We start from the raw sequence: 12,983 nt of genomic DNA, 5'->3' as shown, positions 1-12,983 counted from the left end.
AATGCAAAGGAAAAATAGTTTTTAAACTCAGAAAAATGACAGTGTAAAAACCATTTCTCTTTGCATTTTTAAAATCGATTTTCTCAAAAACTACAAGGTCTATTTAAAAAATTGTTTCTTTACCCACTAATCTCCTTAACACATGTAGCAATTTTGGTAGCAATAGCATGTATGGGGGGCTTTGCTTTTAACCACTAAAGTCGGCACAAAATTATGCGCAATTTCACGAAAATTACATTAAATATTACGCGAAATTGTGATATATCACTATTACATACGAAATTACGATTTCCCCTGAAATTTGCATTATGATTTTGATGCGTAATTGCAAATTTTGATGTGAAATTTCGCATGTGCAAAATTTCGGCACACTGCTGCACCGACCTTGGCGCTGCCATAGATATAACATTATCACGTCTATCGTGGTAAAGTGGGATTTCAAATTCAATTCAGATGCCGGCAAGCACCGTGTAACACCTCCGAAATGCTTTACCTGTAAAGAAATCCTCCAGACACCAATCAAGTTCTTTTTAAGAAATATTTGTATTAAATCATAAGTATAAAAAGTTCAGAGACAAAACACATTCATAAGCTTCTCTTTTAGCAGAAAGAGTATAGGTAGGCCTATTATATATCTTCAGCCTGCTAGGATCAGGCCTAGTTCAAGAAACAAATATGCGATACAGTTTATTAGCATTAACTTGCAAGAAATGTTCTCACACAACACTGCATTCTGCCGCTGTCTTTTTAAGGTTTCTTCCCCACTGTCTCCTCAGAATCTTGTCTGCCAGCTGCTGTCACACTATCTCTCCAGACACTACACTGCAGTCTTCACTCTTTCTCTTTAATCCTGTCACTTGTTTCTCTGTCACACTTTTGTATGCATTGCTGTGCTGCTGTCTCTGTGTCACTGTCGTGTCTCTGCTGTTTTCTATTACCTCTCTCTGTTACAGGTAATTTTTACTTTCTCTTCTGGCTTATCTCTCCAGTATCATTGCTCTTTATTGGCCTGTAGTTGTGAGTGGTCGTCGCTCTCCTCTCCTCTAATGTCTGCAGCTTGCTTTCTCTTCCTTGATTTAGTTTTAAGTTGTGCTCCCTTGTCTGTGGCTGTGCCTTGCTCAGTCTGTCTCACAAATCACTGCTCTCTTTTTGTGCCTCTCCTCCATATCATCACACATCAAGCTAATTTCTTGCTGCATCATCAACTCAGTCCCCACGGCTACTTGACTCCTCCCCCTCACCAGCCTTCAACTGCCAAAACCTGTTACATGCTGGGCAGCTTCTTTACAGCAGCACTTTCCACAAAAACGAAATGCATATTTAACTCTTGGTGTGTGTCTGTTGCAATGACACACACACAGGGTTACATTCATCCCCTTTTTTTCAAATTGTAGTCCCTACAATTTTTCTTTTAACCAAGTCACAGTGTCAACATATGATCCGAACTGTTCAGGAAGCGGGGAATGTTGAGTATTTTTCCATTTTGACTCGTGGTCAATTTCTGTTTGTGGAAAAACTCTTTGCTCGTCCTTCTCTGAGTTCTCAAACTCTTTGTCTTGAGCTACCTTAACACTTGTTAGTGGAAGGGTTTCTAATGCTCGCTGAGTCCTTTTATAACGTTTGAGCCGTTGAGGTTGGGGCATCGGTTGCCAATACGATTCAAATTCCTTTCTTCGAGACGTATCTGTTCTATGTTGTAATACTTCCTCTCCTACTAAGAAGTCATTAATCATTACTTTCTGACTAGGTCCTGGTTTTTCTTTATTTATCCGACTACTTTCACAGTCTTCAGCCTTCTGATGGCCTAAATCGTCTGATGCTCTACCCTGAGCATGAATAATAGGTTCATCTGGATTCTTTCTTTTGTTTCCTTCATTAGTTCCAGGTTCCAGAAAGCTTCCAGTATCACTTGTTGTTCTTCTCGGTTGAGGAACAGATGAATCTAGATCACACCTCTGTCTAAATTCTTCATATAAAGTAGGTTGTATAGGGTATTTTGCTCCTCCTTGTTTCTGGCTGTACAAGAAGCTCTCCAAGTGATAATCACCATAGTTTCCCTGAGGATTATATGGTCTCCAACATCTTGCACCCTTGCTACCTTGAACCGGAGTTCCACCAGGACCAGTTAAATTAGCGGCTTCTGTACCTTTCCTTCCTTCCACAATGTCAAATTCAACCAATTCTCCATCTCTTACACTGTGAAAATAATGCCTGCGGTTGTTCTTCTTTATGGCAGACCAGTGCACAAACACATCTTCTTTGGTGTCATTCCGATTTAAAAATCCGTATCCATTTCGCACATGAAACCATTTGACAGTGCCTAGAACTTTGGTTGTGATGACCTTATTTTTTCTCTTTAGCTTATCTTCCTTCCATTTCTCTGAGGCCTTCTTGTTTTGTCCTGCCATGCGGACCACCACTGCAGAATTCCTTGATTTTCTCTGAAAGCCTCTTCCACAGTCTCTCGCAGTGTGATCACTATGGTGACAGATCCAACATCCTGATTCCTCTGTGTTATCTCTATATCTCCACCTTGGATAATCTCTTTTAAATCCATTTTTCTCCATGTATAGTTTCACTTTGGTCAACTCTTCACTTAGTTCTTTGAGTGTTGTTTTTACTTCTCTCAATTCCCCCTCAGTATTCTTGGTTTTGACTTCAACTGCTGAATTCTTATGAGTAATCATAGTGGTGTTTTGTTGCAGTGTTCCCAGCTGATTGGCTTCTTCCTCCTGACTGAGCTTGATAGCTAAGCTTTGAAGTTTCTGGAAATTCAAACTTGGATAATATTCTACTTTCTGTTTTAAGGATCTTTTAATAAAGTTGCTCCTTAATCCCCATATAAACTGATCTCTCAGCCACACAGCAGAATCTGTGGTAGTTTGTCCTCTTTCCTTTTCCTCTTTTATCTGTAGTCCACTCATTATCTCTTGTAAGGCATTGGCGAACTGAGGAATATTTTCGTTATCCTTCTGAATTCTGTCAACAAATCTCTTTCTCCACAAATGCAGGTCTGTAGGATCTCCATATATGTCTTCCAATACCTCGATAATTTGTTTCAGCGATACTGGTGTGGGCAATTTAGCATTAATTACTGTTCGTTGAGCATCTCCCTCCAAAGTTATAACTGCTATTTCCATATGCAGCTCTATGGGCACTTTATAAGCCTGCACAGCACTCTCTATTCTTTCACTCCACTCTCTCAGGGCCATATTATAACCATTGAACCTTGGTAGATACGTAGCTAACATCCCAATAGCAGTCATGGTAAACACTGATGTGTAGCTTGCTGACCATTCTCCTGCAGCCTGAGTAGCTGAAGCATCATTTCTGGTGGGTAGTGTAGGCTGAGACTCCATCTTCCAGTTTTAAGGCACTTAGGTAATATCCTGCCGACTGTACGCCAAATGTAACACCTCCGAAATGCTTTACCTGTAAAGAAATCCTCCAGACACCAATCAAGTTCTTTTTAAGAAATATTTGTATTAAATCATAAGTATAAAAAGTTCAGAGACAAAACACATTCATAAGCTTCTCTTTTAGCAGAAAGAGTATAGGTAGGCCTATTATATATCTTCAGCCTGCTAGGATCAGGCCTAGTTCAAGAAACAAATATGCGATACAGTTTATTAGCATTAACTTGCAAGAAATGTTCTCACACAACACTGCATTCTGCCGCTGTCTTTTTAAGGTTTCTTCCCCACTGTCTCCTCAGAATCTTGTCTGCCAGCTGCTGTCACACTATCTCTCCAGACACTACACTGCAGTCAGTGGCGTAGCTACAAACCTCTGGGCCCCGATGCGGAATCTGGATGTGGGCCCCCCCCCCCGGCAACAACAGCCCCCCCTCCCCCGACAACACCCGACGGATGCACACACATATCAAAATCCCTATAGCCAGCTATAGGTACCCCCAGTATAGGTAGTCAGGCATAGGTAAGCCAGTATAGTTGCCCCCGGTATAGGTGAGATAGGCAGGCGCCGCCGGTATAAGTTAGATAGATAGGTGCCCCCAGTACAGGTTAGCTAGGTGGGTGCCTCTAATATAGGTAGCCAGAATAGTTGCCCCCAGCGTAGGTTAGATAGGTAGGTGCCCCCAGTATAGGTTAGTTAGGTAGGTGCCTCCAATATAGGTAGCCAGTTTAGTTGCCACCTGTATAGGCTAGCTAGGTGCCCCCAATACAGGTTAGATAAGTAAGTGCCCCCAGTATAGGTTAGATTAGGTAGCTGCCCCCCAGTATAGGTTAGATTAGGTAGCTGCCCCCCAGGATAGATTAGGTAGCTGCCCCCAGGATAGATTAGGTAGGTGCCCCCCAGTATAGGTTAGATGAGGTAGCTGCCCCCCAGGATAGATTAGGTAGCTTCCCCCCAGGATAAATTAGGTAGCTGCCCCCCAGGATAGATTGGGTAGCTGCCCCCCAGGATAGATTAGATAGCTGCCCCCCAGGATTAGGTTAGAATAGGTAGGTGCCCCCCAGGATAGATTAGGTAGCTGCCCCCCAGGATTAGGTTAGATTAGGTAGCTGCCCCCCAGGATAGATTAGGTAGCTGCCCCCAGGATAGATTAGGTAGGTGCCTCCCAGTATAGGTTAGATTAGGTAGCTGCCCCCCAGAATAGATTAGGTAGCTGCCCCCAGGATAGATTAGGTAGGTGCCCCCCAGTATAGGTTAGATTAGGTAGCTGCCCCCCAGGATTAGGTTAGATTAGGTAGGTGCCCCCCAGGATAGATTAGGTAGCTGCCCCCAGGATAGATTAGGTAGCTGCCCCCCAGTATAGGTTAGATTAGGTAGCTGCCCCCCAGGATTAGGTTAGATTAGGTAGGTGCCCCCCAGGATAGATTAGGTAGCTGCCCCCAGGATAGATTAGGTAGGTGCCCCCCAGTATAGGTTAGATTAGGTAGCTGCCCCCCAGGATTAGGTTAGATTAGGTAGGTGCCCCCCAGGATAGATTAGGTAGGTGCCCCCCAGGATAGATTAGGTAGCTGCCCCCCAGGATAGATTAGGTAGCTGCCCGTCCCCATAATGGAGGGGGGGGCCGCAGCCGCGGGGAGGGCAGCCCGACCTCTCCCTCCCTTCCTCTCCCCGGGGCCCCCCCTCAGATGCAGAGTAAGCGGCTAACGGAAGCGCTATAGGCAGAACTCACCTCCGTCCCTGGTTCCAATCGCCGCTGATCTCCTCTCTGGCTGGCTCTGCATAGATGCTTACACACGCAGCTTCCTGTTTAGCCGGAAGCTGCGTGTGTAACAACATCTATGCAGAGCCAGCCAGAGAGGAGATCAGCGGCGAGTGGAACGCAGGGAGGTGAGTTCTGCCTATAGCGCTTCCGTTAGCCGCTTACTCTGCATCTGAGGGGGGGGCCCGGGGAGAGGAAGGGAGGAAGAGGTCGGGCTGCCCTCCCCGCGGCTGCGGCTCCCTCCTACCAGCGCGAACGGGCGCATGGCCCTGCAAACGGAGATGGGCCCCCCGGGCCCCTCCCCCGCCTCCTCAGGAGCCGGGCCCGGTCGCCAAGGCGACCGCTGCGACCACGGGCCCTACGCCCTTGCCTGCAGTCTTCACTCTTTCTCTTTAATCCTGTCACTTGTTTCTCTGTCACACTTTTGTATGCATTGCTGTGCTGCTGTCTCTGTGTCACTGTCGTGTCTCTGCTGTTTTCTATTACCTCTCTCTGTTACAGGTAATTTTTACTTTCTCTTCTGGCTTATCTCTCCAGTATCATTGCTCTTTATTGGCCTGTAGTTGTGAGTGGTCGTCGCTCTCCTCTCCTCTAATGTCTGCAGCTTGCTTTCTCTTCCTTGATTTAGTTTTAAGTTGTGCTCCCTTGTCTGTGGCTGTGCCTTGCTCAGTCTGTCTCACAAATCACTGCTCTCTTTTTGTGCCTCTCCTCCATATCATCACACATCAAGCTAATTTCTTGCTGCATCATCAACTCAGTCCCCACGGCTACTTGACTCCTCCCCCTCACCAGCCTTCAACTGCCAAAACCTGTTACATGCTGGGCAGCTTCTTTACAGCAGCACTTTCCACAAAAACGAAATGCATATTTAACTCTTGGTGTGTGTCTGTTGCAATGACACACACACAGGGTTACAACCGGACCCCAAATCGCTTTTCCCTCTGAGTTGCCACGACACGGAGGGGAAATTGTACTTAATGCCGCCCGGTATTTCAGTGGCAGCAGGATGAGCCGTTATTCAGCTCTCCCCGCGCCCAACTGACCGAGTGATGGGATAATGTTATAACATACACATGGGCATACGCATGGGGTGTTTTTCACATTCTTGCTATGCTATAGTAACTTGCAGTAGTTTGCATTACATAGTTTGCATTACATACACAGATTTGAGGGTTTTTGTATCTATTTAACCACCACAAATCCTATTTTAAAATTTGAAATGAACGACTGCTGATATAAGTTATAGCCACATGCTTGCTTCCCGGCACTCTAAGCAGAGAGACACAACTAACATTAACATTTCATCTGGGATAGAAGGAAGACGCTCGCATTGCATTTCTAAGAAAGTTATATAGCATTAATTTTTTCCAAGTTTCTTTTTCTATACTGCCAGAAATCATGGGGCCCCCTTGTGAAAATTTGGATGACCCCCACCAGGGGCCCACTCGGGTCCATTTTGGGGGGCAGGAGGGATCACAGCATGAGGGGAGAGCATGGCCACCTACATCAGTGGGGATGGGGGCCACTCCCCCCTCACCTCGGGTTCTCCTCTCAGTGCCCCTTCCAGCATCAATCACTGGCAGCAGCAGAGGGCAGGAACACATACCTCCATGTCCTTGATAAACAGGAAGTAGCGTGAGACACTTTGAGAGCGGAACCTCCGGCGCAGAGAGGCCCCAGAGCCCCCCGCGGGTGCAGGGGCCGCAGCCATTATTGTTATGTCACTGTATACTGCCCATATTTTCATATATAGAAAGTGCTCAACTTATGAAAACATGCCAATACGGACGACTCGCCAACCCGTCACTATGACATCATCTTGGCACCTACTCCCTGTCCTGCGCTCTCCCAGGCCAGGTTATACTGCAGTATGTGCAGCGGAAGCACCGCTTCTCTCACCTGCTCCAGGCACCTCTAGTGATGAGCGACCTCCTCTCATCCTGTAGTGCTGGCACTTTGTAACCATTGTGGGATATCTCTGTGGTCAGCGCACAAGATGTGCGCTGACACTGCGGAAGTCCTCCACAAGCGTGTCAAGATACTAGAACACAGCTTTTGGTGCAAGCACCAGTAGAGGGGAATTCCCACCGGCAGATGGAGCTGTGGAGTGCAGAGGAATAAACCCTCTGCGCTGCCACAAATGTCAGATGGAAATTGTACGAAGAGAAGCAACACAAGGCAAGATAGCCCCCAAAGAGAGAGAGCATAGAGACAGAATCAATGTGTGTCCACCAAACTAGTCGCCATCCAGCGATGGTGAACACACAACGGTGGAAACGAAGTGGGAACTCAATCGTAAGAATGGCGATTGCCAAATAGTGACACCAGACTGAGCAGGACAGAGCACGAGAGTAGCAAAGGCACAGAAAACAACAATAAAAGATAAGGAAAATAACAAACGCTAACTAAACGCGAACACCGCACTCATTCGCAACAGCGAACATGTTTGCAGCGTGGTCTCCGCACGAAAAGCGCAACAGAGACAAGCACACCACCCTAACTAGCCACAAGTAGTGGTGCTCAAATACCCCTTTTCAAAATTCGAGTTAGGTCGAATTCGAATAGTAAATTATTCGAGATCAGTCGAATATTCGAGTCGAATAATTTTTACTATTCGATTCGACCTCGGAATTCGAGCTCACTATTCGAGTCGGTATTCGAGCTCATTATTCGAGCTGACTATTCGAAATGGCCTTAAATAGCTTCCAACACTTGTTTTGAGGGTGAATGATGCAAGAAACCTCTTTTTTTCCAAGTAACAACAGCAAGTGATTATGTGGGGATGTTCCTTTAAAAAAAAAAGTTGAAAAGAGAAGTTGTGTCCAGAAATTTGTTCAGTACTGTATATACTTCTTCTTCTTCTTCTTTATCTTCTATATCTTCTTCTTCTTCTTCTTCTTCTTCTATATCTTCTTCTTCTATATCTTCTTCTATATCTTCTTCTTCTTCTTTTATATTGTCTTCTTCTTCTTCTTCTTCTTCATCTTCTTCATCATCATCTTCTTTTTCTTCATCTTCTTCATCTTCTTCTTCATCTTCTTCTTCATCTTCTTCTTCATCTTCTTCATCTTCTTCATCTTCTTCTTCTTCTTCTTCTTCATCTTCTTCATCTTCAACTTCTTCATCTTCTTCTTCTTCTTCATCTTCTTCTTCTTCTTCTTCATCATCATCTTCTTCTTCATCTTCTTCATCTTCTTCATCTTCTTCTTCTTCATCATCTTCATCTTCTTCTTCATCTTCTTCTTCTTCATCATCTTCATCTTCTTCTTCTTCATCTTCTTCATCATCTTCATCTTCTTCATCTTCTTCTTCTTCTTCTTCATCTTCTTCTTCTTCATCTTCTTCATCATCTTCATCTTCTTCTTCATCTTCTTCTTCTTCTTCTTCATCATCTTCATCTTCTTCTTCTTCATCTTCTTCTTCTTCATCTTCTTCTTCTTCATCTTCTTCATCTTCATCTTCTTCATCTTCTTCATCTTCTTCTTCTTCATCTTCTTCATCTTCATCTTCTTCTCCTTCTTCTTCTTCTTCATCTTCTTCTTCTTCTTCTTCATCTTCTTCTTCTTCATCTTCTTCATCTTCTTCTATATCGTCTTCTTCTTCAATTATTTCTCTTTTCAAATTTTTTTTTTTAAAGAAATGCAGCTATTTTTGAGCGTAACAAATAGCTGGTGGCGCACGCATGTTGGAAGCGCCATTGTATGTGCTCCCTGGCAGTGGAAACACACAGACAGCAGGAGGTAAATTCAGCAGCAGGAGGAGGAGGATGAGTGTGTGGCAGCAGGCAGTCAATGAGGCAGGCAGCGTGACATAATAGCCCTGGTACCTAGCGGTGATACCAGGGCTGTAAATAAACACAGCAGGCAGGAGGTCCCAGACAGCGGTCGTGCAGCCCACATTGTGTCCAATACACAACTGGGACAACACAGTTTTCAACCCGGGCACCTCAGAAAAATTAAACCTTTTTTTTTTTTTTATGGTTTTGTAGTTTTGTTTTTACAACAAATTACACAGACAGATATAGCTATTTTTTGACGTAATAGCTGGTGGTAGAGTGGCAGCAGAAGGTAAATCTGTGTACCCTGGCGTTGGGAAACACAGACAGACAGACAGCAGCAGCAGCAGCAGGAGGAATGGAGGAGTAATGTGAGCAGCTATTGTTTGACGTAATAGCTGGTGGCAGAGTGGCAGCAGAAGGTAAATCTGTGTACCCTGGCGTTGGGAAACACAGACAGACAGCAGCATCAGCAGGAGGAATGGAGGAGTAGTGTGAGTGTGGCAGCAGGCAGGCAGCGTGACATAATAGCCCTGGTACCTAGCGGTGATACCAGGGCTGTAAATAAACACAGCAGGCAGGAGGTCCCAGACAGCGGTTGTGTAGCCCACATTGTGTCCAATACACAACTGGGACAACACAGTTTTCAACCCGGGCACCTCAGAAAAATTAAACCTTTTTTTTTTTTTTTTATGGTTTTGTAGTTTTGGTTTTACAACCAATTACACAGATATAGCTATTTTTTGATGTAATAGCTGGTGGCAGAGTGGCAGCAGAAGGTAAATCTGTGTATCCTGGCGTTGGGAAACACAGACAGACAGCAGCATCAGCAGGAGGAATGGAGGAGTAGTGTGAGTGTGGCAGCAGGCAGGCAGCGTGACATAATAGCCCTGGTACCTAGCGGTGATACCAGGCCGTAAATGAACACAACAGGAGGTCCCAGACAGCGGTCGTGCAGCCCACATCGTGTCCAATACACAACTGGGACAACACAGTTTTCAACCCTGGCACCTCAGAAAAATTAAACCTTTTTTTTTTTTATGGTTTTTTGGTTTTGTTTGTAAAACAAATTACACAGATATATAGCTATTGTTTGACGTAATAGCTGGTGGCAGAGTGGCAGCAGAAGGTAAATCTGTGTACCCTGGCAGTGGGAAACACAGACAGACAGCAGAAGGGCAGTACGCAGCCCACTGTAGGTGTAAAATGTGTGGCTGCAGGCGACTTAATAGTCAAAGTGAACCAGGCTGGCTTAGTGAGCAGGAGCCAGGAGGTGGTAAAGGGTGGTAAGGCACATTAACGATGGTTCTTAGCCAGTTCATGTCCCCCTCTCGCCGACAACAGGGGCCAGGAACTCGCCTTCCACCCACGCCTGGTTCATCTTGAGAAACGTCAGTCTGTCCACAGACTTGTGAGACAGACGTGAGCGTTTCTCGGTGACCACACCACCAGCTGCACTGAAGCAGCGCTCGGACAGCACGCTGGAAGGGGGGCAGGACAGCACTTCCAGGGCGTACTGCGCCAGCTCGCTCCAGATCTCCAGGCGCTTGACCCAATACTCCATGGGATCAACAGGGGCATCGCTGTCAAGCCCGCTGTAGGACTTAATGTAGTCAGCCACCATGCGGGTCAGGCGCTGGCTGTGACCGGTGGAGGATGCTGCTGCATGCACCTCCTCTCTAGTCACTGCTGCCGGAGCCTCTACAGTCCTGTAGAGCTCGTGGCTGAGAGACAGCAGGTCTGTGGGGCGCTTGCTGCTGGATGCAGGCACCTGCTGCTGCCTCTGTGCTGGCTGCTGGACAGTGGGGGTGGAAGGCTGGGGGAAGGCTTCCTCCAAGCGCTCAACAAGGGCCTGCTGCAAGCTCCTTATTTGTTGCGCTGGGTCTCCTCCTGCAGGCGGCAGGAACTGGCTCAACTTCCCCTTGAGGCGTGGGTCCAACATCATGCTGATCCAGATGTCCTCCCTCTGCTTCATCTGGATCACCCTGGGGTCTCTGCGCAGGCACGTCAGCATGTGCGCTGCCATTGGGAAGAGGCGGGCCACGTCTGCTGGCACATCGACGGCAGTGCTGCTGTCCTCATCCTCCTCCTCTGCCTCGTCAGCCTCATCCTCTCTCCACCCCCGCACCAACTCAGCTGCACTGTGCTGCTCCCCCTCATCAGCAGCAAGGTCAGGGACCTCCACCAAGTCCTCCTCCTCCTCCCCCTCAGAGGTGGACTGTGCAGCTGCTTGCCGCTCCTGCTGGTCCAAGGCTGCCGCTCCCTGTTCCAGCAAAGCATCGAGGGCCCTGTTCAGCAGACAAACCAGGGGCACCCACTCGCAGACCATAGCATGGTCCCTGCTCACCATGTTAGTAGCCTGCAGAAAGGGAGCCAGCACTAAGCACACCTGCTGCATGTGCCTCCAGTCATCATCGGGGACGATGGACGGGATGTTGCTGGTCTTGTCCCTTCTCTGAGCGGCGGAAACAGTGGCCAGGGCAAGGTACTGTTTGACAGCGCGCTTCTGTTCAACCAGACGCTCCAACATCGCCAGGGTGGAGTTCCAGCGAGTCGGAACGTCAAGGATCAGCCGATGGCGTGGCAGATCCAGCTCCTTTTGCACGTCTTCCAGGCTCGCACAGGCTGCAGCCGAGCGCCGGAAGTGACGCACAACGTTCCTTGCCGTTTCCAGCAGTTCGCCCATCCCCTGGTAGGTGCGCAAGAACTTCTGCACTACCAGGTTCAGCACGTGGGCAAGACAAGGGATGTGGGTCAGGTTTCCCCTGTCTATTGCGGCAACCAGATTGGCCCCATTGTCGGCCACCACCTCTCCGACTCTGAGGCCTCTGGGGGTCAGCCAAATCCTCTCCTGCTCCTGAAGTTTGGCCAACACATGGGTTGCCGTCAGCTTGGTCTTCCCAAGGCTGACCAAGTGCAGCAGCACTTGGCAGTGGCGGGCCTTCACGCTGCTGCTGAGGCGGGGGGTTTGGCCAGGTGTGCCGGAGGATGGCAGAGGATCGGAGGAACCTGCTGCAGTTCCCCTGACCCTGCGGGGTGGCACCACCCACTGTGTTGCTGCTGCTGCTGTGCCCGCTGCTGCTCTCCCATCCTCACCCCCTTCCACCAAGCTGACCCAGTGGACAGTGAAGGACAGGTAGCGGCCTGTCCCGAAGCGGCTGCTCCAGGAGTCCATGGTGACGTGGACCCTTTCACCAACCGCGTGTTCCAGCCCTCGCTCCACATTGGCCATCACAAAGCGGTGCAGTGCAGGAATGGCCTTGCGGGAGAAAAAGTGTCTGCTGGGGAGCTGCCAGTCTGGGGCTGCGCAAGCAAGCAGCGCACGAATGTCGCTCCCCTCCTGCACGAGCGTGTACGGCAGGAGTTGGGAGCACATGGCCCGTGCCAGCAAGCCGTTCAGCTGCCGCACGCGACGGCTGCTGGGAGGCAGAGCCCTAACCACCCCCTGGAAGGACTCGCTCAAAAGGCTCTGGCGTGGCCTTTTGCTGGCACGGGAATCAGCAGACACAGCGGAGGAGGCCACTGAGGACTGGCTGCCAGAACAGGCCTCAGTGTCGGCGGCAGGAGTTGCAGAGGGGGGAGGAGCAGTGCGTTTCCGCACTCCTGCTGGTGCTGCTGGAGGAGCAGGAGGGCGGGTGGCTGCTGTTGCTGCTGCTGCTGAAGGCTGTGCAGTGATGGGTGTGGTGCCACTGCCAGCACCAGATGCCTTCAGCCTCTGGAACTCCTGATGCTGGTGGAAATGTTTCGCAGCAAGGTGGTTGATGAGCGAGCTGGTGCAGAACTTTAAGGGGTCTGCACCTCTGACTCAACTTCCGCTGACAGTGGTTGCAAGTGGCGTACTTGCTGTACACTGTGGGCATGGTGAAAAAGCGCCAGATTGGTGACAGAAACATCCCCCTACGGCATGGAAGCGCTGCTGCCTGTCTCCCTGTGGTGGTTGGGGGTGGGGCTTGGGGGGCTTGGGTGCGGCTGGTGGTGGTACTGGCAGATGCTGCTGCTGCTGCTGCTGAGCCTGAGACACCAGCAGGCTGTGGG

The 12,983-nt window shown here is 48.5% G+C and overlaps 1 protein-coding gene across 1 annotated transcript; it reads right to left on the bottom strand.

Annotated features, from left to right (window-relative positions):
- Positions 1 to 524: 524 nt before the first annotated feature.
- LOC137571165 (uncharacterized) lies at positions 525 to 6,083 on the bottom strand. Its single transcript, XM_068279961.1, has 2 exons — positions 5,544 to 6,083; positions 525 to 3,761 (listed from the first exon to the last, which is right to left on the bottom strand). Exon 2 carries the CDS (start codon positions 3,357 to 3,359, stop codon positions 1,398 to 1,400), a length of 1,962 nt encoding a protein of 653 aa, XP_068136062.1. The 5' UTR covers positions 3,360 to 3,761; positions 5,544 to 6,083; the 3' UTR covers positions 525 to 1,397.
- Positions 6,084 to 12,983: the final 6,900 nt, after the last annotated feature.

This window comes from Hyperolius riggenbachi, chromosome 4 (assembly GCF_040937935.1).
Source record: "Hyperolius riggenbachi isolate aHypRig1 chromosome 4, aHypRig1.pri, whole genome shotgun sequence".
Taxonomy (NCBI): Eukaryota; Metazoa; Chordata; class Amphibia; order Anura; family Hyperoliidae; genus Hyperolius; species Hyperolius riggenbachi.
The sequence above is the reverse complement of the archived record's forward strand: the minus strand, read 5'-3'. Positions and strand labels throughout refer to the sequence as shown.